The sequence below is a fragment of the Corvus cornix genome, chromosome 7 (genome assembly GCF_000738735.6).
Source record: "Corvus cornix cornix isolate S_Up_H32 chromosome 7, ASM73873v5, whole genome shotgun sequence".
In the NCBI taxonomy this organism is placed as follows: Eukaryota; Metazoa; Chordata; class Aves; order Passeriformes; family Corvidae; genus Corvus; species Corvus cornix.
This window is the reverse complement of record NC_046337.1, coordinates 29219008-29243647: the sequence shown is the minus strand read 5'-3', so window position 1 is coordinate 29243647 and position 24640 is coordinate 29219008. Positions and strand designations below refer to the sequence as shown.

General features: G+C 40.6%; 1 protein-coding gene and 1 long non-coding RNA gene across 15 annotated transcripts in view; one reads left to right on the top strand and one right to left on the bottom strand.

Moving 5' to 3' along the window:
• LOC104693746 overlaps positions 1–9394 on the bottom strand; it is a 51465-nt gene extending 42071 nt beyond the window's left edge. For all 6 annotated transcript variants that reach the window (XR_005602371.1, XR_005602373.1, XR_005602370.1 and 3 more), the window contains exon 1: positions 9213–9394. This is a non-coding gene — a long non-coding RNA (uncharacterized LOC104693746). The remainder of the gene's footprint in view (positions 1–9212) is intronic.
• SLC39A10 (solute carrier family 39 member 10) overlaps positions 1–24640 on the top strand; it is a 75121-nt gene that overhangs the window by 30461 nt on the left and 20020 nt on the right. Inside the window, exons 1-3 of one of the 9 annotated variants that reach the window (XM_039555328.1) lie at positions 9516–9654; positions 10864–10948; positions 23116–24189. In XM_039555328.1, the coding sequence (XP_039411262.1) occupies positions 23125–24189 (1065 nt within the window). In that variant the 5' untranslated portion in view covers positions 9516–9654; positions 10864–10948; positions 23116–23124. The other 8 variants (XM_039555322.1, XM_039555327.1, XM_039555324.1 and 5 more) reach the window with 8 other exon arrangements.

The following is a 24640-nucleotide window of genomic DNA, read 5'->3' as shown; positions in this document are numbered from 1 at the left end:
AATAACCTCTGAAAAATTGTCTATTGCTCCTTGGCTGTTCACAGTAACTGAGGCTTGTACACTGCAAACCTCTCAGTGCTCAACAGTCAAAGGTTTTGTGCAGCAATTTGAAGTGTCCTCTTGTGAAAACAGCAGTTCTGGTTTTATAACTAGAGCACAACCATAATATTTGTTTTACTAGCTCAAGGTTCAATTTCAATACAATAATAAATAACAAAACCCTCTTCAAACAGCTCCTTAAAATTACAGTAGTTCAAAAAAGAAACTGCATAGATAGCAACTCTTCCTGTTTAGGGAAATGACTAAAGGCCATGTAGTTTCTCACTACTGTAAATGAGGAAGAGGAGAAAGAGAGAAATGACAAGAATCAGACACTGCTGTCCTGAATGATGGAGCTGACGCTCAGCATCGTGTAAGTGGCCTGATCTGCTCTGTAATGTGTGCATGCTGCTCTCAAGAATGGGGTGCCTGCAGGACTTTCAGGCGCTGGCAGTCCACTTTCTGATTCTCTGTTTTTAGAAGCTGCATAGCCACTCTATTTTTTGTCTAATTAGTAATAGCTGTGATACTGTTAATATCTTCTGAGATAATGGGGCCAAAATTTGTATACTTCCCTGAGGGAAAGAAGAGTAGATTACCTTAAAACCAAAGCCCCTTGGAAAAACAGGAACAAATTCTTGTCATTTTTACGCTATGAATTTGACACATCCTGTAACATAAATAATGTCAACCCAGAATCACACTGTCCAAACTAAGTACTTTCCTGTTATCTGAGATAAACTTAAGTTAAGCTCTGTGAGCTGGTTTTGGGTTGAGAATTTCCTAGAATCTGGCAACAAGCCAGCCCAACCCAGGTATATGTGAGCTGGAAAGCCCCAAGCAGTCTCTTTTCAAGTACCTGGCTTAACTAAAATATTCTCATTTCAAGCTTCCTTGCAAATCATTAGTAAGTATTGACTTTAGTTTTAGCTTCTGTTTATCTTCAAGAAGCAATGTCTTGAAGCTCCAGTGTACCATTTCCTTCTTTCCATTGTGCATATTGATTTGCCAAAGGATATTATGTTGTGCTTTGGAGACTTATTCTCAGAATTTTAGTAAACTGGAAATCTGACAGATTATAGGCTTTCAAACTTCAGATTGCACTTGCAATTAATCCAGTGGATTTCTCTCATATATCTAACAATTAATAGAAAACTAATTTGAAAATGTAAATGAAATTATGTTTACCCAGCTACGAGGATTTATACTAAACTGCCTGCAAAAAATAAAGAAAGGTGATTCTCTGAAGTAAATACTGCTCAGAGTAAGGTTATGACTCCATGAACTGTTTTAAGGTACTGGGTGTAGGTAACTACATAAGTGGCCTGACAGCCGAAAGCTACTGTGAGACTGCTTTCAGTGAGAGCCACCACCCACTCACCTTAATGGATGAACAGGGTGAAGCACCTTCATTGGTAATTTTTTTTTTCTTCTGAGAAATAACTAAGAAACCTCAGCAGGAGAGAAAAACTCTTCAGAAATCATACAGATACACTCTTCATACATTTAAAGAAAACCACCTGTTGGAAGGAGTTCCATGAGCAGACAGTTGTTCAGAGATTGGCACCATGATTAAAATGAAAAAATAAGTATCAGTTCACTCACAAGTCCTTTAATTTTGCCCCTATCTGTCCAAAAGGCAGTAGTATTTGGGGTTTTTATTAATTAGTTTATAGTGTTGAATTACGTCACTGCATGCTTGTGGTGCATTTTGGTACACATTCAACAATGTAATCTGTCATAAAGAACAAACTGCATTTGCTGTTTAACATTTTATTTTAAGTATTCTTGGGATGCTCTGCTTAACCAAGAAAAGGCATGAACTCGTGTTTTTCTTGGAGAAGTGCACAATAATTTCATTAGAGGTACTACAAAAGATCATTAAGAGTTTCCCCTTCGCGTATACGGGAATGATTTTTTATTTATATTTATGAAGAGAGAAATACAAGGCAAGGTTATCTGAGAGGAGTGGAAAGACACTAAAAGTGTGAGTGAAATCAAGCATTTTCAAATGTAACTTTTTCTTTTTTTTTTTTTTCTTTTCAATTTCAGTGTTGACAAAACTGGCACTGAGCTTGTCTCAGAGTGATTTTCTTCCCTTGAGCTTGTGAGTTCATTTTCTTGGATGACATATCCATGGATGGACAGACTGGATGTCAGTCCAACATCTCAGCAAAGTTAGTCCAACCCAAACATTGCAGAAATGCTTTATTTTCTCTCTGCTTGCTTACTGGCATTCCCACCCTAGAGTCCCCTCAGAGCTCTCAATGCTCTAATACATGGCAAATCCATCACCTGATGTGTCAGCAAAGACACATGACCACATCCCCTCTGTCACGAGCAGTCTCCTTAGTCCCATGCCTGAGAAAACGCTTCAAAGCTTCTCTTCCTTTCTAACCAATAATGGGAAGTATTCATCACTGTAATACTCTATCCTGCTGCTGCTGTTGCTTGCTCTCAGAGGAGTTACTATGGGTTTACAGAAAGAGGTATCAAGTGAGGTTTCTAAGTCATGCAGATCAGAAATAGTTATGTAACAGGCCTCTCCATTTCTCTTCCCAGTTCTACTGTGCAACATCCTCATGGCCTGTCTCTCCCTGTAATTCCACGGATACTCATCTCTGGATTTTACATTTCTTATCATTTAGACCACATTTAAGTGTCTCTATGATTCATATTTTTGTATATCAGCTAAAGTTTATTCCCTTCTTCATAGCTCTTTATGCTTAAATTCACACTCCTCCTTGTGTCATTAAAACCAAAAATTAGCATCCAACTGTGCAAAGGATTCTGGGGCAGCAACACGGAAAATAAAGCTGCAACACCTAATAGTACTGTCAAATGGTTGTACTTAAAGATTTGGAAATTGGGGTGTTTCCTAATGTCATTCACGCTCTTCCTGGTGTCTCCTTATTTATTTTCTCTAGAAATCATGAAATACAGGTGTAAAAATGACAGACATAAATTATGGGGGAAAAGAATCCAACTTTAAGTGCATACCAGCATTTCAAAGCAAAGGTCATGTAGTCTCCATGGTGCCCTGAAGGCCAGCATCCTACTGCTCCCTTCAATTCCCAGTTATGAATTAGCAGGCATGGAAGGATAAACAGAGCTGACCTTAAGCTAATTCTTTCCCTAAACTGTGGGCCAGCCTGTGATAATTTTGATTTTGAGAGCCTTTCTCTTGATTTTAGATTTTGTTACTGGTACAGCTTATTAAAAGAAAAGCAAACAAAACACCCATTTCATAATTTGCTTTATTTCTGCAAACAATACCTTTGTTTTCCCTACCAGTGCATGTTCTTGTCACACATGTTCTCTGTAGGTGTCTCTGAGGTTTTGGATCTGTGCTGAAGATGGGATGAGGCTGTATGACATCCTTGCCCATTCACTCAAGCTCATATTGGCTTCCCTTTCCACTGCCAAAGTTTCACAGATGAGCAATGGCCCCAAGGTATTCAAAACAGGTAGACAGCAGCTTAAGGATGTCTTGGCCTCCTGATTCTTCCTGCTGATAATGGAGGAATTGCAGGAGTTCAAAATTTGTCATTTACACTCCCAAATGTAACGGAGGTGAAATGGGGCACTTCACCCCAGCTGCCTAGTAAAATCCAGCTTTAGAAGAGCCATGCTTCCATTACTCAGCTAAGTCTAGGTCATATATAAAAAATGCCAATTCACCAAATTAGTGGTTACAATTTCACAGGGACTGACAAAAAAAGATGCTGACCTTTGTTTTCTTATTTTAAGCTGCTCATTGATTCCTTCAAATAATGTCAGGGACAGTCTCATTACATTTTTTCCATTCTGTTTGAGAAGAGGGTGTAAAACAAATTCCTCAGTTTATAAAGAGATTACATGAAAGTCAATATTTTCTCTTCGGTCAGGTGGGTCAGTTTTGGAATCAGTCGTTTGCTTTTATAAGCGAAAGCCTTTAGAGGAATTTCCACCCCACCCAGCCAGCTAGTACAGCTTTGTTTAATGTTTCGAACCCTGCCTGGCTCCAGCAGATAATATCCATATTTATTGACACAGAGCTCTTCTGTGAATATGACCATAAGTTCTTTGTGCTCTGCAATCTCGCCCCGCTCATGTGCTGCAGGAAGCAGCTGACTGGCCTTTCCCTCCCACCACATCCTTTGGTATGAAGATGATATCTCTGCAACCACTGCCTACAGAAAAGATGCCACAAGCAAACAGGTGTTTTCAGCAGGCAGGAAGGAAGGGAGAAAAATAAATAAACCTGAGTCTGCAAGAGGGCAAGAAGGCTGTGACACACTTTCTAGTATCTTCCACGCTGAATTTTATCCCGGACCTGCAACCAGCAAATCCTGCCTGTCTCAGATCCAATGAAAAGGCTCTTGACTGCTTTACAGAGCAGGACTGGATAGTTATGTTTAAAACAAATAATAACAAAACAAAGGGAGAGTCATTTAACAAAGTAAAGTTTGCCAGCAAGTTTTCCTGTGGATAAGTATACCAGTATTTGCTAGCTTTGCAAAACTAGCCAAAGGTCATACTGGCTTTTTCCCAAATTGCAGACAAACCTTTGAGTGCCCCAAAGACTTCAGCTGCTGCTGCAGCATCACACCCTTCTGCTTATGTCCTTTAATGTTTACGTAACCTTAAGCCTAGGGCCAATGAAAAAGGGGTTATATTTTTTCTAAAAATGTCAGCCCATGTTTAAAAACAAAACAAAAAAGCCCAGCCCTTCCGCACCAAAGGCCAATCCAAAAACTTCTAAAACTAAGATCTTTAAAACCTGTATCTTGTTTTGGCATGTTAAAAATAAATAAATAAAAAATTCCTAGATTTCTGTTTGAACTGACTTCCCGTTGGTACTTACACTAGTACCGTATTTAAAATTATGCAGTCTCATCGACTTTGACACGTTTGCTTCAAAACCTATACAAATGCTCATACATGTTTAGATACTGTCCAAACAGAGGAGTATCTACATGTTGTAAGAGAAGAATGGTAAGAATGGTTTGCAAAAACAAAACTAAAAAGCTCAGATGTATTTCCCTTTTTTTCCCCATCTTATGACTAAAGTAACTTTCAAATTATACTTACTAGTTCATGCAAAACTAGCCAGATCTACTTTGATTTACCATTGGAATTCACATAGTTGAAACCAATTAGAGCTAATTAAAGCAACCTGCCAAGCAAAGGCTTAAAGGAGAGCACCCAGTTTGGCAGGAAGGTGAAAAAAGCACATATACTCTCTACTAAAAGTACCATCTTTATACACGGCCGTGGAGTTAAATAAACTTGGGCTTTAAATTCACGGCAAACAAACCAAGTAGTCCTGAGGCAGTGAAATCCCCCAGAGGACATCACTGCCTATTTCCAAGCACAGCTTTAATCACAGAATCACCACCTGCTTGTTTAAGTTTCCCCTGATGCTTAAACACTTCCCTTCTGTCCTTGCCACAAGCAAAGTCTCTGCTGCTTCAGCACCAATCAGTGCCTAGGGATGAGCACACCTCAAACTGCCAAGCAGTGAAAGTACAAGTAAATCTGTACAACACAACTAACCAGGGATGGTTGTACAAAAAATACATCAGTAAATTCAGAGAAGAGACAACTGTCAACAGGTCATATTTGAGACACAGAGTAGGAAATTATGATTTCTATATGATTCCCTGATATTTCACTTCAGAGCTCTTGTCAATGTACTTCTGAGCAAGCCTCCTGTAGCAAAGCTCTTCCACTCCTGAGGAACTGGGTAAAATCCTTCTGCTTGGCAAGTCTGCATTGACAACAGCTGTGCCCTGTCATCCATTCTCTCCTCAAGGTTAATTCTGCCACTGAATTTCTCTAGCAAACTGAGTAATACTTGTTGGTCATTGTCACATAAGAAATGGCATTTCTGACTTTGTTTCAGTCTCCCAGAACGAATGAAAGGCAGGGACAGAAACCAGAAAAAATGTTTTAAAGAGAAGAAAAGAAAATATGTGTGCAACATGTGCCACAAAGCCAACTATGTTGGCATTCAAACTGCTTTGAGTTCTGATTAAATCTTGGGCGAGATGATTTAAAATAAAAGGAGGAAGTTGATGTTTCAAGCCATTACCTTGGCTTTTTCATGAGACATCAATATTTCAAAAGTAAGAAAATTAAGTTGGGTTCTTCAACCAAAAAAAAGCTGAATTTGCCAGAGGGGTAAAAAACTTCATTTTGGCAACAAGTAGTGACATTTCCCCCCACTTATCTAACAAGATTTGTGTACACCTTCAACTACCAGCTTTCTAAATTAATTTCTCCTGGTTAAAATATTTTTCACTATTATTGTTCCAGTTCTGCAACGAATACTCACAAGACTCCTACTTCTGTTTATATTCAGAGGCACTATCAGGATATGAGAACTGTGTGCAGAATTACAAATTGAGTGGCTTTGGGTTTTGGTTGGGGTTTTTTTTCCATAGTTTGTCTAAACAAACTACTTCTTTTGTATACATATATATGTCAACCTTCTACCCCCTCACCTGCAACTGGGCTGTTGTAAGGGGAGACAGGAAATGAGTGTGTGAGATCTGTCAAACTCCCTCAGATCTCCCACATCTGTCTCCTCCCTAGGCCTGCATCTCAGAGCTGAAGGTCTCAGGGCACTGGGAAGGGGCTGTAGCATTGAACTGGAGCTGGAGGTGCGCTGCAAGACAGGACCCCATCTTGTGACAAGTCCCCAGAAGCTACAATCTGCTTTTGCAGCATGATGTCCCAAGTCTTTCTATATTACTTGAGATACATATATACACATTCCCTTCCTGCAGCCCAACATACGAGCGTGTACTGTGTGGTGTTAGTTACTCAGTAAGGAAGTGCCCTGTGAGAGGAGAGGGAAAAAAACCAAACCAGTTCTGTTCTAAAAGTATGGTAACATATCATTCTTCCTGAAGCTTGAAAAGTCAGTCTGGCTTTGTTGCATACATTTGTGTTTTCTCAAGCTCTCAGCACTCTTGCAGTGCTGGCTGCCCTGCTCTGCTGCTCCAGCTTCCCTGCAGCACAGAAAGTTGCTCCACGGGCTTTACAGGGAAACACATTCCTCAGCTTTTCTTCATGGTAAATGCCTGATCTAATAATTTTTGGTTTGGGTTTCTGAACTCGTGTTATAGAAAGTCCTATTTTCTCTTCTTCAAATACTCATGTGCACGCAGTTCTTGCACAAAAAGGTATGGTTGAAACTACTGAGAAGCCTAAATGCAAGCTACAATGTACAACTACAGGGAAAACATTCTAGATATAAGCAGGGTTTTCAATTTATTGCAAGAAAGCCAGGAGCATACAGACTGGGAAGTTCTAGCCTAACTCAAACTACAAATGAGACTCATTTGTTAGCAGGAAATGTTGGCAGAGTGCTGGCAGGCCTGCTAATGGCCCCTTCCGGATTTGAAGTGAACAGATACATGTCAGAGTGGCTAACAGCTGGAGGGGAGGGGAACCCACTAACAGAGACCTATTTATCGGTACACCTTAGCTGGGTGAGTTTCTGGAAAGTCATTGTGTAGCATCAGTATGCCATTTTATTATGAGTTTTTACTTTTTTTTAAGGAGATTTTACACTATTTGAATTTCACTCAGAAAAGCTAACAAACCCCATATGTTCTATTTATTACTGAGTACAATTTCGTCTGAATAAACTCTGATGAAAAGAGAAAACTTAATTTTTTAATTTTTTTTTTCACTCAGTGGATCTATTCCTAGAGCAAACAGCAATAGGAATCAGTCATGTCTAGTGATCAACAGTGCTATTGGGGTAGATGTCTAACAACCAATGTCATAATCAGATCTGTATTTTATTTGCTGTGAAAAATTTTTGAGATCGAAGGGACCTACTTCAAGGTAAAAATCATTCAAATCAATGTACAAATGGCCTGGCACAACAGTTTGGTATATGACCTCATAATCACTTTATAACAGTCCCTAAAACTTGATGTAAGCTAGTGACTTTGGGCTACTATGGTTTGTATTCTAGTGATGGATTTGGTAAGACATATGGAAAAAAATGAGGGAGGGATTATGTTATTTTTTTTCCACAAAAATAAATACTAAAGAGAGAAAAATATGTTGGAGGAGATACGAAATTAGAAATTCTATCACTGAGACATGAAAATGGGAAAATAAAAGAATAATTGGAAAACTTCAGAAAGATTCAGCATCACATACCAAAAAATTGGTGTAGTGTAACACACGCAGCTGATGTGGTCTTAAGTCGTGAAGTGTTTGAGAGGTCTACATGTCTTTGTCTGTTTGCTACAGTATCTGCATCATCATGAACACTGATCATATCTAGAAAAGTTAACTCTAGTTTTCTTTTGCACCGTGACTTCAATTAAATGCTTACGTGGTTTTTGGACTCTTACAGATAACTTTTGTTTGGTTGCTAAAGCAACAAGTAATCCTTTACATGTCACCAAGCAAATAATCACGTAACTTTGGGAGGCTTTTGGGGTGGATAACCATGGGGTATGGCTTGGACTTCAGACAGGACTAGGACAGGACAGGACTGCGGCTCTGCCAGGCCATGCTTACGGTAGTAGTGGTGTGAATCATCCGTTTTAACAAAGGAGCATTTCCAGAAACAATTAGGTTCGTTCAATTCAGTAATGTAAGAGTCTAAACGAAAAATTTGTGCCTCCTTAACAAATAAAGGGAAGGTCGGTTTGCTTCTAGATACATAGCAGGCTTCTGCTAGATTGAAGCCTGCTATGGAAACACCAGCTATTTTTGGAGGAAAATGTCATGAAAATTGTATGCAAATTTCTCCAAGAGAAAAATGAAACAGTCTAAAACTTATCTGAAGCATTCCTATAACTGCACTTCAGCCTTTGAATGTGCTTCCTATCAATAACCATTACAAAACATGCTGGTCCATTTTAAAATATGATTTGTTGTGAAAGACGCCACTATATTGTAGCTTTTACGTTATAAACCAAAATGTCCTCTGATCCTCGGCGTTGAGCTAGCGAGGGTTTTGATTTACACAAGGTTTGGTTTGGGGGCTTTATTTAGCGCTGTAGTTGTTGTCTAGGAATGAAGTGTGTCGTGACGAGGGGCTCCACCTCGGGAGACGTTTATCGCCGGAACAGGGTTTGGTGCCACGAGCAAGCCTGACAGGAGTTTCTGGAGTTAAATAAACGGGGGTTAATGCGCATCCCGGCCTCGAAACGTACCTCGATAGGAAGGTACGAAATGCCCCGTTGTTGCTGACGGACCCTCTCGCCAGGCGGCTGCAGAGGCGGCAGCTCAGCCCCGGCGCCGCGGGCCCGGCTCCCCCGAGCCGCCCAGGCCGGGCTCCCTCAGCCGGGACCCGGCCGGCGGCCGCTCTCCCCCGGGGCTCCCTCCGGCGCTGTCCGGGCTGCGCGGCCCCGGCCGAGCCGTGCGCGGAGCCGCCGCAGCGAGGGGCGGGCAGGCAGGGCCGCTACGCCACTTTCGTAGCGGTGGAGGAAATGGCTGCGCATTGGGCAGCGCGGGCTGCGGGGCCGCGTGTGCAGGGCGAGCGCGGCGTAGCCGGGTCTGTGAATAGCGCCGGCGGAGCGGCAGGAGGAGGAGGAGGAGGCGCCGCGGCGGTTTGGTACCGAGCGGAGAGGGAGATGCACACGGCACTCGAGTGAGGTAGCTATAAAACCCCATTTGTTTACATGCCCTCCCCCACAGCCGCCCGGCGCCGCGGAGCGGGTGGCGGCCGGCCCGGGCCGTGCCGGGGCGGGGGGGCGGCGGTGCGGGCGAGGAGCCGCAGCGGGGACCGACCGGCGGTAGCGGACACCACCTCGCCCGCGATGCGGAGCGGCGAGAGGGGCGCGCGGCGGCACGGCCGCCTCATCACGTGGCGGCGGGGCCCGAGGCCGCGGGGTGGGCGCAGGGGGCCGGGGGGCGGCGGGCGGGGGGAGCACGAGGCGCCGCCGCGGCCCTGGCGCATCCCCCCACCCCCTTTCTTCCTCTGCTCGTGAGGCGACCATGCGGCAGGTAAATCCTCCCCGCCCCCGCTCCCGGAACGGGGGGCCCGGGACGTGGCGGCGGGGCTGCGGCTGCCCTGGCTGCTCGGGCGGAGAGAGAAAGGGGGGCGGCAAGGTGCGGCGGGGGTCGGGGGGGCGCGGCGGGCCCCGCGGCCCGGCGGGTTCGAGCCGTACGGAGCTGCCCGGCGCCGCTCTCCCACCTCCCTCTCGCAGCCGTCCTGCCGGCAGTGCGGCTTTGGGCGCGCCCCGGCCCTGCCGAGCTCCCTCGCTCTCGGTGCGGCCACGTGGAGGCCGCGGGTGCGGGTGGAAGGTGGCGGCCCTGCCCGCCCGGAGTGGGCGCTGCGGGCTGTGCGGAGCGGGAGCGGGCGTGCTGGGTCCCCCGCAGGAATTGGCGATATTTGGGGGTAGTACCATGGCGGTGGGCGATGAACAAGGCACGCAATTAAATCTTGTAGAGCTTACGGTTGGGATTTATCGTTAACACCTGCGGAAAAATCATTCGGGCTGTAACGTAACGTGCACGTACCCTTAAACAAGGGTAAGAGTGGAAGGGGTCAGGAGGCTTTGTCGCTGTACTATACAGACACAGAAATGGTGAGCGAAAAGAACTGACTTTCTGTTTTCAGCTATCTGTGCTGCTTGTGCTGCATCCTTTGGAAATACACACTAAATGTTGAAACTGCGGAATAAAATTGGTCTTTAAAATCTGTAGCTATCTTTGTCATTTTTGGGCCTCTCTGTAGAAGTGTTCATGCCTGCTTGCTCTTAAAACTGAGCAAGAGTTGCCGAGTACAAATACTTCTGTTTTCTAGCACTCCTAACGCTGTATGTCTGTAAGTAGCAATCATAATGTGTTTTTTTTATTAAGGTAGGATCTTGTACCGTAACATCAAGGGAGCCTGTGATAACCTCGAGCCTGATGCAGAACTGAGAAATGCACACTGGAAGACCTGGTTAGTTTTCAGAGGAGCGGAAGCAGTTGTCATCTAGTTAACAAAAGTAATTCCTGGCATGTTCCAGCGGGTATGTTCTTGTATCCCCTTGGGTAGTAGTAACTGACACAGTGACATTAGAATAGAAAACTGTTTCTATATTAAAAAGATATATGAGGTTTTTAAAATTCGATTTTTAACAGAGAATACACTGTGATTTTCTTCAGTGAATAACGTGCTTTGCCTTAGATATGTAGAGAAATAGGAATTCGGTGTGAGCTGGACTGAGGCACGCTGTGCAACTCCAAAGTGAGAGACTAATGGTTACTATGTAGGCTAATAATTTGGCATGATAATGTGAGAAAATAAAAGTGTAAAAGCTCTGGTTCCCAAGAACATTGACCAGTGTCACTATAGACTTCACCAGCTAAATTCCTGTGCTAAATTAATGGTTAAAATAGGATTGGTGGTGGTGTCCTGCAGCACTTTAATTTTAAATTGATTTTAACTCATACTTTCAAGAAAAAAGTATACAGTTGTGCAATCTATTCCTAAAGAATAGGGCCTAGATATATAGATGGACTGTGAATTAATTGTGTAATTTTGATGAGATTAATAGTGGCAGTTCCACACGGGCGTTACATTAGTGTCCATGGGTGGGTGTAGAGGGGTTATATATCGTTACCTATCTGGAATAGGCAGTGTGGCTGGAGAGTCTGGCTACAGAAAAAAAGTCCTCCAAAACAATGAGCTTTGTTTCAATTAATACTTGTGTAGGTCTTTGTGCTTTCCAGGTTGGCTTACATAAAACCCAGGTTTTAAGTTTGCAGCACATATCCAGTCAGTCATAAAATGTACAGTTACAGCAGAGTTGTGGTTTAAAGTTTTTCTAATATGCTCACAGGCTTTGTCTCAACAGATGTTTTTCCCACTGCAAGAAAATAATTTAATGAAATTGGATCATCAGGGTAATTCAGACATGTTCTAGAAAGTTTAGTTGTCATGAAAAAGTATATGCTGACCATCATTAGATGGTGTGACAGAAATGTATACGTATAGCAAAATTAATATATCCAACTTGGCATAGGTTTTCTTCATGGTCTTCACTAAGTAAGTCAAGCAACTGTTTACTCTTTCTATTCATAATACATTTTCTGCAAAGCAATGGCTGATTCAAGTCTCTGAAGAGACTTTTTAAATAGTGCCTAGACCGCATGGACTTCAAGTTTGTGTGTATATAGTCCCAAAGGAAGTGTGTTTGGACTTGTTTGCCTTGGCTGTCCAGTTTCAGTGTCGTTTGATCATGATTGTGCCTATTGTAAGGACTTATTCCTGTTCCTCTCACAGTTTTTACAGAAGTGGAAGTTTGTTTCGAATGTATGATGGGCACTTGATAAATCAGCGATAAAGTAAATCAATTGGAGAACACTTACGTGTTTTCATCAGATGGAATTGCTGATTAAAATTACACAAGCTACTTACAAGCTAAACTCCATGAAAGTTTTTCTGCAAGTTATGATTTGGTTTTTACTGTAGTGAAACTTGGTAGAAGAATGGTGGTATCTGTACAAACTATTGGACAGTAGAAAGGATGGACATTCATAACTGCATGTGTCAGCAATGAAAATGATACAGAACGAGAAAATCTCATTCCATTTTCTTCTCAGTTCGACAGTCAACTGCCAGAAGACTTGCTATTTCATAGCATGTTATTTTATAGCATGTTTTCAGAATTGTCTGATGTACCTTGACTTTCTGTAACACATTTAAAAATGTCAGAAGTTTCAGAGAAGGGAAGTTTAATGGCAGTTCTGTTCCTTGGGCAGGTATGCTTTTCACAGGATTGAGTGTTGTTTAGGTGCAGGGTGAGTTCTGTGAATACTGAGAATTTATGCCTTTGGAACCAATTTCTATTCCAATGTGAAGAGAATCGGTATAACTTCCTGGTTTTCTGTGGGAGTCCAACTTAATTTAGAGAGCAATTATTTGAAACAATTTTATCATATGAAAAGTATCATCTTTGGGGGTGGGCTACTGAAGTTACCTTAAATTAAACTTGTAGTCTAATCTTGCTGATAAAGGTGTGAACTAATACTTGATGCAGAAAGAATTTGACTGCTCTTAAATAATTTTTAATTACAGCTGAGGTATTACTTGAAATACACCTAATAAGGTCTGGTAAGGAAATGTGTACCAATTAGGCAAAGCTAATAAAACCATTTTTTTTCTAAATTTCAAAAACTGATTGATATGCTGGAAACCGTGTTCTGCCATGGTGTAACCTGCTAAAGGAAAGAAAGGTATGTGCTGCATCAGTCTGCCTATTCGTAGTATTTTAAGGGCTATTGAATCAGTGCCGTCCCTCCAGGCTTTTTGGATGTAATAAAAATCTGAGGACTAAAGTAGTTAAATGGTTGTTTGAAGTCACTTTTGTTACCTCTTGTGATAGTCCAAAGTCTGTACAGGTTTTAATACCCAGAAAGCTGGAAAGCAGCATGAAAGACTTGGAAGAGGATGGTTTGCTGATGTCAGTCTCTAAAGCTTCTGAGAAGAAGAGGATGTTGGAATTACATGTAGGGTGTTGTACCCATGCTGGGGGACATGATTCATTAGACTGGAAATGTTCTCATCTTTTATCACATTGTGCTGCCTCATCTCCCATTCCATTCCTTTCCTGGCTGCTTTTTCTGTTGCTGCAGAGGAGGAATGACTCAGCTGCTGTCTTTTCTCTCCCAGCTGTCAAGGACCCAAGAGCTTCATTCTCATCTGGCTGTCACCTTTCTGTAGCCTCATAAAGTTTGTGAGAGAAACCTGCCCCTCTTTTTGTTCTGTGTTGACAGTCACATCAGTATTAAACAAAGTAGCGTGTCTGTACAAAATGTGGAGTATTAACAGAGGAGTTAAAACTCCAGAGAGAGAGAGTTTCTGGACTGTTAAAGAGGTACAGAAAGTTGTATAAGCATTCCATTTGGTGCTTAAGTGATAAAGACACAGTTCTGAAGTCACTGAGGTAGCTAAACCAATCTAGATTTGGGAGAGTCTGTGTAGTACTGGAAGGTAGATGTATAACTGATCATGTCTGAAAGTCATCAATCTAAGGCGTGGTTGGTTAGATAAGATAAAATGCATATGTGCGATAAAATGCTCTTCAGATTAAGAATGTATGAAAGAAGTTTTATGCAGAATTTGCGTAAAATTGTAAATATAACCAAGAGAGACTTTGTGCAGTGTTTCTGCATCTAGGTTATAAATGCTTTAGAAATAGTGTCTAATCGCAGTTCCTAGTAAAGACCACTGTAATACAACATGAATTCCAGACCGGTGTTTTCATACAGTTTATGTATAGAGGTCTCAAGATGACCTGATCTGTACCACATCAGTAAATTGCTCTTTAGGGTGATGATTATAAATGGAAAAAAATAATACATCGAATTCTCAAAGATAACTGTAAATGATAAATTATTTACAGCTGGTGATTTGATATCTATAGTTCCTCTTTAACCCAGCTAATTGCTGATAATAGCATGCAACCATACTGAGATTGGAGTATCAAAGAAAAAGGAAAAATATATGTAATCTTCAAGGTATTCTCTTTTAGACATTGTTCAACATGATTCTTTTTGTGGATTTTTTTTGAGTAATATCTTTGTTAATATTGTTTTGCATATTAAATAGGATTGAGTAGCACGGCATCCCATCTAGGATTGTTCATGGCAGCCATATGTCATTTGTACAGCTGGCAGCTGAGTTCAGTTCATCTTACGAAATAACTAATAATGCAACAAGTGAGTGTTTCTGCAAGAGGGAGTAGTGAGCCAGGTGTGCTTCTCAGTCCTGCTTTGGCGCTGCAGGCACTGCTTCATTCATATCATGTACAGAGCAGTCGAGAAAAATCTGCTTTACTGTCAAGTGGAAGATTGTACTCTGTGTTTCACATGATGGTTACATTGCTTCTCAGGGCTCTGTGCAATTTCTGTAATCCATTCCTGTCAGGGAAGGCCTCTTTCTATCAGGGCTCTACTACCTTGGTAAGTACTCTCATTTAAATGCACACAGTATCATATAGGCCATATATGTTGTCTGGTGCTGTTTGCAGAATATAGAAGCATTTTTTTGTGCTGACCTGAACATCAGTCTCTAGAAGACAGTGTCTCAGCCTAAAAGTACAGTTTTAAATTGTACTAGCATACATTAAAACTTAAGAAGTACTACTTAGCTGCAGTCCAAATAACGTGGTTGCCTTGCAATACTAAGTTCTTATGCTAAATACAAAATACTCCTCTTTATTAGATGTCTGATACAATACATTAACAGGATAGATTTCCATCCCTGCTGTTCTGAGCTATGTTTTGAGGCAATTGTCAAGCAGAGGCATTGCATTATATTAACAAGGCCCGCTTGCTCCCAGACCGTACATTCAGTTAACAAATACACAGTAGCTGCAGCAGGATATATATATAAAATTTTGCTTTTCATTGTAGTATGTCCATAGCTAGTTATTTTTTCACTGAGTTGCTGTCTTTGTACTCCTGATAATAGATTGAGTTTTGTAAAGTGTGTAGTCTAAGTTGATGCATAGGTATCTTGAAGAGTGTGATACAGAGTCCCAGAAGTTCATTCTTGGTGTCTTTAGGCAAAGATTTTTATGCTGGCTTTTGCTAACTATGTATGTTCAGTAGTAGGGAGAGGAATTTGAGGGGTTAATGCTGACTCTTGAAAGAACTGATGAAGATGAGATGCTTTAATAAGAATGCAGCAAGTATAGCAAATTATTATTCTGTTTCCATTGTATCAAACTTTGTAGTGCAAATTAATTGCGGTAAACAGTTACACTGAGCAATGTAAAATACTTACATAGTCTTGGAAGACCATACTTTGCCTTGTATTGTACTATTGTTGAGTTCTTAAAACAGGAATAAGAAAGGCAAATTGTCACTTATTAATGGAAAATTCTGGGAGTTTCTATAAGTAAATTAATTTACGGGAATTTTCTCCATTACTTTAGCTTAATTGTTAACAGTAAATTGGCAAAGACAAAGGATTAGCTATATTTTATAAACAAAACAAAGTGAAGCATCTAGAGGAGTACATTGTTCTTCACATGAAAGGAATGTATTTTAACTGTTGGAAAACCCCACATTCTTTGCTGAATTTTTCCGCATATCCTATGAAAAATGTGTTACAGGAGTTCCTCGTATTCAATCAAGGAGTGATTGAATAATAGTGAAATGACAAAATTATGCCACACCTGCTCTGGAGTTTTTTATTTTGGACATGCAGTTACAGTTTGCTTTCGTTTTACTTCCCTTGACAATAAGCAATTCCAGACCCTTGACATTTCTGCCTCACATATTACCAGTAACATTGTGCTTCCTTGCCCCTCTTCTGTTTTTAATCTTGCACTAAGGGTAATATTGGGTATTAAATACTACATTTTCATTATTTCACCTCAAACTTGTGTCCCTTCTGAGTTAATACCTTGCTAGGAAAGGTTTATAGTTCATGGTGAGTGATTTTTGAAGCCAGTCAGTAGTTGTATCAGTTTGAATGGTTGCCTCCATCACCACACAAACCTGTAATGAGTAGCCATGTAGATCTTTCAGAATAATCTTGGTTAAAATAAATGATGGCTAGGAAGTGGCGTGACTTCTGTTGAGGTCTCGCTTGGAATGGTGTGAAAATGACAGATACTGGTTCAGCTGGGCATTTTCTTGGTGGATTTGCCTGTTGAAATATGTACAGCTGTTTTATGTCCTTTGTCAGAGTGGTTAAGTGTTACCTTTGAATCTGCCAAGATGTCTTGACAAACTCCTTTGTCTCCCACAATTACTGGACAAAGACACATTTGGGAGCCCACTTATTCAAGATGTCAGTGGTTCCAGTAGCTGCCTGCTCTCTAGGAGTAGTAGTTCTCTTGGTTTGTTCTCTTGACTGAGTAACTTTGCTAAGAGGAATTTGAGTGGCATGTTGACAGAGCACCTTATAAAAGTCTGTGATGGTAGTTCATTAACTAAATCTCTTATTTAGAAATACAGATTTGATTCAATGGTACATGTTGTCAAGTAAAGAATTTGAAACCTCCTCATTCTAGGAGTAGCCTTCACAATCAGTAAAGCACTAATTTGGCATAGCACATGTAAGAAAAGTATGCTTTAGTCTCGTGTTTCAATGGACTTCCATAATCGACAGCTTTTCTAAATTTATTTTTCTATTTTTTTTCAAGTGAGAGAAGTCATCGGCTTAGTAGTAGGCGTGAAATTCCTTTTTGGATTGTAGCTGTGATAGAGAGGGATTTATTACAATGATGTAGGTATTAAACACTCATCCAAGATACGCCTTTTATGCCTTCTAACATACCACAAGTATTACAATGTAGTGCAAGGATGAAATACTTACAGTGGTGTAAGTTATAAGAACAATGAAAGTACTACAACTGGTTTTAACACTTTATTAGAAATGTTGTTATATTGTGTTTTGAAGGGAAAGTTGGAGAAATTATTCTCAAATGGCTTTCAATAGGAAATCTGTCCACTGCTGTTTTTTCAGTGTTACTTGAGTGCATTTTGAGGTGGGCAGTTGTTTTATTTGTGCTCTATCAAAATACTCTGTTAGACTGCAGATCAACCAGATCGGTAACTGGTGTTCCCACCTAAAGCTGGGTGGCTCTTTCTTGTGTGGACTGCGGTGTTTGTGCAGCTGCACAGTGAGCCAGATAGGAAAAGTAATCTGTCTTGAAAATAATCTCTTTTTTTTCTTTTTCTAGGCTGTTTTTCAGCAGAATGTAGTTGTACAGCTGCACGGTGAACAGATCAGCAAACAAATGTGCTGGTATCCAAAAATGGTTTTGTGGGAATGAGAACGAGAGAGTGAAGCAGTGGGGGAGGGCAGGACTGCTGCTTTAAGTGCAACACCATCTTAAAATATTTGTTGAACTTCAGCCTTGGTTCTAACCAGAACAATTTGCTTACTTTCAGTGGAAAAATGAAATATTAAAATGCAGCTGTAACTGCTTCATCTTTTCAAGTATGTCATTCTTACAAGCACTGGTTGGTATCTTAATAGGACCTAATTGAACAGTAGAATATTGGCACAAAAGTAAATTAGCTCTGTTATCAATTCTATGCATTAATAGGTGTTTCATGGACCATATCCAATTTATATATGAAAGACTGCAAATTAGATCCTGGTGAGCAGAGCTAGTACTTACAGAATTTCCAGCTATTCTGAAGTTTTTATATTCTTTTGAGCTCTGAGAAGGATCCTGTACACAGCAATTTCTTATAAATAACTGACCCTTTGAAGAAGGTTGTCCAGGTTTTTTATGTTCAAAGTGAATGCTCCTTTCTGTATAACTTAGCTGGTAGATTGCTGCTGTATTGGTTCAAGATCATTGTACTATGCTGGGGACTTGGCTTTTCAAATACTTCACAGCTCAGATTTTTAAGAAGTATTCATGGTGTGTTCAGTTATGCATAAATGCTTTCTGTGCTCTTTAAGTCTTATCTGGTATTAACTTAGCAAATAGGGCTTGAATCAAGTAGTTAATGGTGTGTTCTTACAAAGTGCCCCTCCTACTGGGCTGTAGGTTTTCAAATGAATGAGTTTTACTGAAATCCACCAACCTGTTTCACTGGAATTGAAGAGGGAAGAAAATACAGGAGATGGGTGAGAACTTAAGTTAGAAATGGTTCACTTTAACTTTATTGATCTGTAGCGTGTTTTCCTGTTTGTATGTGCAGAAGCTAATGTCAGCATAAGACTGATAAAAACAGGTTATTACTTAGTTTAAATGGTTTTATGGCTTTTTTAAAATGTCTTTCAGTAACTACAATATATTAATTTCACATTAATTTTTCAAAAAACAATTCACCGTAAAAATGTGTGCTAGATTAATAGGATTTTGTATTCTAGTAGTTGTTAAAAATGTGAAAGTTTAAAAATGAAGAGTAGGTTCATTAGCATTTTCAGATTCCAGCCTTCTTTTTGAACCAAGTATTTGTATGAAGTATTTGCACAGTTTGGGATGGGTGGGAAAGCTGCATGCATCTCTCCTGCATGTACATTGGAGTGAATACCTGCAATATAGAAAAGAAGTTAAATTTCTAGGAATTGTAAGAAAAACTGTCTTTATGCAGTCAATAACTTTATTTCAAGAAATATTTCTCTTTTTAAGAAATTGGCATTTCTCATAGAGATGTTACTCTGAGAAGTTCTTAATAGAAATGAATTACACAAGTGCTGAACTTCTTACTACCTCACAGCAAGAATGTCTTCGTTTGGTAAGGCATTCTTTGTCCTTATTTTTAGCACCTCTTGTCTCTCTGGGTTAGCTCTTGCCTTAGCTGGAGCATGTGTTTGGTGCAACTTAGGAAATCTTGCTAAGGCCCTTTACTCTCTGTGGCATTCAAGCTGAGTAACTTAGAGGAGTCAAAAATGTTTTTTGTAGATGAACAGAACATTCTGCATAGAAAACAAGGATAAGAAAGTTGAACAACAAGGAGGAGAAACTGAAATTACTTTGGAAGGAGCATGGGAAGGGAAGAAATCAGTGCATTTATATTAGAAATATTTCAGGTTATTAAAATTGTTGGGAGCAGACAAGAAGAAGGGTTAGGGGGAAGAAAGCTGGGCACTTAAAGTATTCTAGTCAGCATTGTACAGTGAAAAAATGCTGTACTGCATGGGCTGCAAATGCTGGAATAACAGATGAGGCTTTCATTTGAGTTTGAATTTTGTATGACCACATTATTTGAATCCAAGTTTGTTGTTTTAAGTAAAGCCTAACTCTTGAACTAGTTTTCTAGTCTCAGTGAAGCAGTTGGTGATAAATAAACAAAGATGTCCCCCCAAATCATGTTCATATTCCAGGCTTTAAGGCATAAAGTGCTATATTATGAAGAACAGTTGAAATAGTAAGCCCGGTGGATATATTTCAGAAATCCAAGGGAAATTGAATGAAAAAAGGATTTTAAAAAGAAGCAAAACCAAACCCAACTCTGATCACAGGTGCCTTTGCTTAAGTAGCTGAAACACTCTAGGCAGACAGTGGTTTGCATAGAGATGTGCTGAGTTTTCCACACAGAGAAGGTGCCTACGTACTGCTCAGGTGCTTTGACCTCGAGCCTCTGTGTGTGTGGATGGTTCAGTCTCTCTGCATTTGCTGGGAATGATCTCTCACGCTGCTGAGTGGGGAGGGGACGGGGTGCACTGGGCAGCACCAGGTGCTTTTGCGAAATGCCCTCTGGTGGGACACACTTCATCTTTGCCCCTGCAAATGTACACAGTCTAATTTCGGAGCTTGGCTTGGGGTGGGGTTGTCCCGCTGCCTGAGGTGTCAGGAAGGACTCCACTTGTTCTTGTTGCAGCTCAGAGAAAATGTAGCAGGTGCTGTTATTTCAGCCGTGCCCTTTACGGGTGCTGTAGTTTCTTACCAACCCACAGCTTGGAGTTGTTTTCTCTCCTGTCTGGCTGGGATTGCATTCCTGCCTGTCAGGAGCTTTGGAGGGGAGGAGGGGAGGCAGCAGGGAATCAAAGGAGTCAACAGAAATAGGCAAAGGCTGGCAGCAGTAATAGGCAGAATCCTTTTCAACTTCGATGTAGCCTTGTCCTCAGGCTGCCCTTGCATATTCTCCTGAGGGGATTTGAGGGTCTTAGTGTTCCTATAATGAGATCAGCTATATACAATTTTGTGCCACTGAAGTGTATAGAACTTGGAATTCAGCTTTCCAGTATTATACACGTATGAGTACTGCCTGACAGGTTAAACGTGACAGCTATTTGCAGTTGCCTAGAGAATAATGAAGCTTGTTTAAAAAGAAAGAAAGAATTAACTCTTTCTGGTTGTTCTTTTGGAAACTTTTTTTTATGGGTACATTTATTTTTTAAGTATCAGTTCCATAACAAGATTTGCAATAGAAGATACAGAATATTATACAATAGAAGATCAAAATACTTTGCTAGGGTTATTACTGTTTAAACTGAAAACAGACAAGTAATTGATTTTGAAATTTGTCTGATACTGCTCAGCTCTTGTTTTTCATCAATGAATCACAATCCTAGGTTACAAACTATTTTAACCATTAGGGCATGGAGAAAAGGTACCATTCAAAGCTAAACCACAATTATGGATGCATGACTAAAGTTTCCATGTAATGTTTTAGTAGTATTGTATGAGACAGTCACATGGAAAAGATCATGAGGTTGTGAAAAGGATTATGAGCGTGCTTTAGACATGAATTTCCTGGTAGAGATATTTTAGTCTGGATCATGCTTGTTTAAATGAAAATAATTTAATTTTGCTTGTTCTGGTTCTATTACCATTATGTGGCAAAGGGGGAGAAAAGGTGTCTTACCTACGAAAGTGTTATTGCTTAATATATATATATATATTAATACATGAAAACAATATTTCAGTAAATTTTGGGGATGAACTTATCATACTGAACTACTTGAAAAAGTTTATCGTGGCCCTGAAATCAGTTAACTGGAATGTAGGGGATTGAACTGGAGAGAAACCATGGTCATTCCAGACTAATGATTGAACATCAGTTGTTTATAAAAATAAACCACTAATGTACAATGAGTAGCCACTGACCTGTCTGATGTCCGTGGAATCAGTTTTGATGCAGATGCCTCCATCTGACACATATTCTTCTAGGCTTATATTTTTAAATGGGACAGTATTGCAAAAGAGAGTTTTGCTTTTCTAAAAAATTCTGTAAGTGTTTGAAGCTCCATTGAAAAGTGAATTTTCATATTTTGGATTTGTAGAGGTTAACAGGAGAAAGGTCTTCTGTGTTGACACATCTGTTTGCCATGTGAAGTCCTAAGAAGACAGCTCCTTCCTTTTCTCTGCCAGCCTGTTACAAGTGTAGGAGCTTCCAACAGATTTTTTGTGTGTGTGTGCAATAATGTGGTTACAAGTGTTGAAACACAAAACAGCAAGCTGGTATTTTAGGAGAATAAGATGGACTGCAAATGTTTGTGGTTTGCTGCAGAGCACTTTCCTGGCCGATTTCACAAAGCACATTTTAGTGAGCAGCTGTGGGGGGCTTGGGAAGGACAACCAGATTTCTCCTGTCTTGTGTGAGAGTCAGTGGCACTTTAGGATGTGCTGACCAGGTCACTCGTGCCCGTGAATGTAGGGCCAGTGGCAGCTCTAGTCAAGGTGCACATCAGGAACTAAAACTGCTGGCAGTGTTAAAAGCTTAAAGCACAGCCGGCCTGTTTCCTGTTCCCTTACATCCTTGCATTTGCTGCAATGGTGAAAATGTAAAATGGTGAATTGTTTTCAATTCTGAACACATTTTTTGAAATTTTGCAGTGTCTCCTTCATAACCTGGTGTTGAATTGCGAGTATTTTACGTGTAACACTAAATTGAAAACCACATTGTCAACACTAAATTGAAAACCACATTGTCTCAATGATATAATTTCTAAAAATCAGCACTAGCTGCTTTCAGCTTGACAGTTGTCAGCAATAACAGTATTTTTTGAGTTGCATAAGCAGGTTTTTTCCATATAACCCTACTTTTAAATAGATGTCCACGTAGATCTTTGAAGTCAGTAAACCAAAGTAAAAAGTACCAAAATACGAATATTTAAGCAATACATTGAAGCTGGTTAATGACAACTTGTTTTTACATTGGTAATGGCCAATTTCAAAATAGGGAATTGTGCAGTGTGTGTTGAGTGGAGGCACTTCAGCAGCACAAAAGAGAACAAATGGTATGTGGGTTTTCAGCTGTATTACCTGCCTGTCACTTCAGTGAACAGGAAAATACAGCATTGTTATTTAAAAAGAATTTTTATTCTTTTGTAGCTTGTGTTTTATCAAGATTTTCAGTATTGTAGGTTATCATAAGCATAGATGCCTCTGAAAATATGCACAAAAATGTTCTGATATGACTGACTGTAAATGTTGTTAATCTTTTTCTTATCATTGCCTCCTGTAAGTATGGTTTGTAAAACAGCATCTATAAAATACACAGAGTTTATTTCACTGTTGGATAAGAAAAGTACATTAATACAATTTCTGCAGTAAAAGTACTTCAATTGCTATTCTTTTATTGCCAATATCTAAAAAGTTTTGTGAGTGATTCAGTTGGCATAAGTACCAAACTGGTATGCCGTATAAATTGACATTGAGATTGCTTTTACAGCTAAGTGCTTCTTTGTGTTTCTTGTAGGAAACAGAGATGAAGGTACACATGCACACAAAATTTTGCATCATTTGTTTGCTGACATTTATTTTTCATCAGTGCAATCATTGCCATGGAGATGGACATAACAGTGGTCCCAAAAAGGATCGTGTACATGACCATAATGACTATCAGATCTCAAATGAATCGTACTTCCAGAATGGAGGAACAGAATCTATGCCCAGTAAATTTTCAACATTGGAAGCAGAAAATGAACAAAATTACTACATTGAAAAGATTTTTGATCGCTATGGTGAAAATGGAAGATTATCTTTTTTTGGCCTGGAAAAACTGTTAATAAGCCTTGGTTTGGGAGAGGTAAAAGTAGTGATGATAAATCATGATGATATTGGCCATGACCACGTTTCTCACTTGTATGCTTTGGATATGCAGGAAGGAAAGCATTTTCATCCTCATAACCATGCTCACAGCCACTCAGAGTCAGAAAACCAGACCACGGCTGGTGTGTCTGCAAAGAGAAATCATAAATGTGACACCGGGAGAGATGCAGTGGTGCCCTCAGTGAAGGAGGATGGCAAACATGTTCATAACCAGAGCCGCCGTCACCACCACCACCACCACTCGCGCCCGCACCGGCACGAGCACAATGGCACCCGCCACTCCCGCAATGATTCCATCGCTCACAGCGACCATGCAGAGCAGAGCCATGAACCTTCCACAGAGACAAACACGACTCAGGACCAGCCAGAACGGAAACAACGGAAACAGAAGAAGAAGCAAAAGAAGATCAGCGAGACGTCAGGAGACGCTACATGGGATTATGCCCCAGAGCATGACCCTGGTGATCAGTACGAGCACAATCGTGTTCATAAACATGACCATGTCCATGATGCCTCTCACTTGCATGTGCACCACCATGACCACAGCAGTGACCGCTCTGCCAGCCACGGACACCAGGATGGCAGTTTGGGCAGTGCCGACGGGCACCGCCACACCAGCAAGCGAGAGGCATCTCACAAGCAGATCAGTGTGAGGAAACATGCTCTTCCTGCAGCACGTGGTCACAAGGATCATAGTGAAGATGAGCACGAGCATGAAGAGGTGAGTATGAAATGGAGAGCTGGTAAGTTGAGTTTCAGTGCTGTCACATAATAATTGAAGGTGCGTACCCACAAGTAACAGAGAGGCACGTTTGGGACTGTAGTGTAATACAGATAGCAGAGTGACAGTGCTAAAGGTCACTGCCACAGTTCTGAGCTTTATCTGTCTGCATTTCTGTGTGCCCATCACCTATCTTTTCTCAGAGACCTATCATGCCTAGTTATCTGCATGAAGTTGATCCTTAAAGCTTTCTGAGATACCCTGCTTACAGGTGAGGTTTTCTCCTTTCCCAGTAATGAGGAATACTGCCACCACACACACCTTTTTTTGGACTTCTTTCTGAATCTGAGATCATTACCATCTTTGAAAACTGCACAGACACTCTTTCCTAAAACACCTGCATCTTTTCAGCACACCTCTGATACCTTTGTCCTAAGAGATTAAGAAGCAA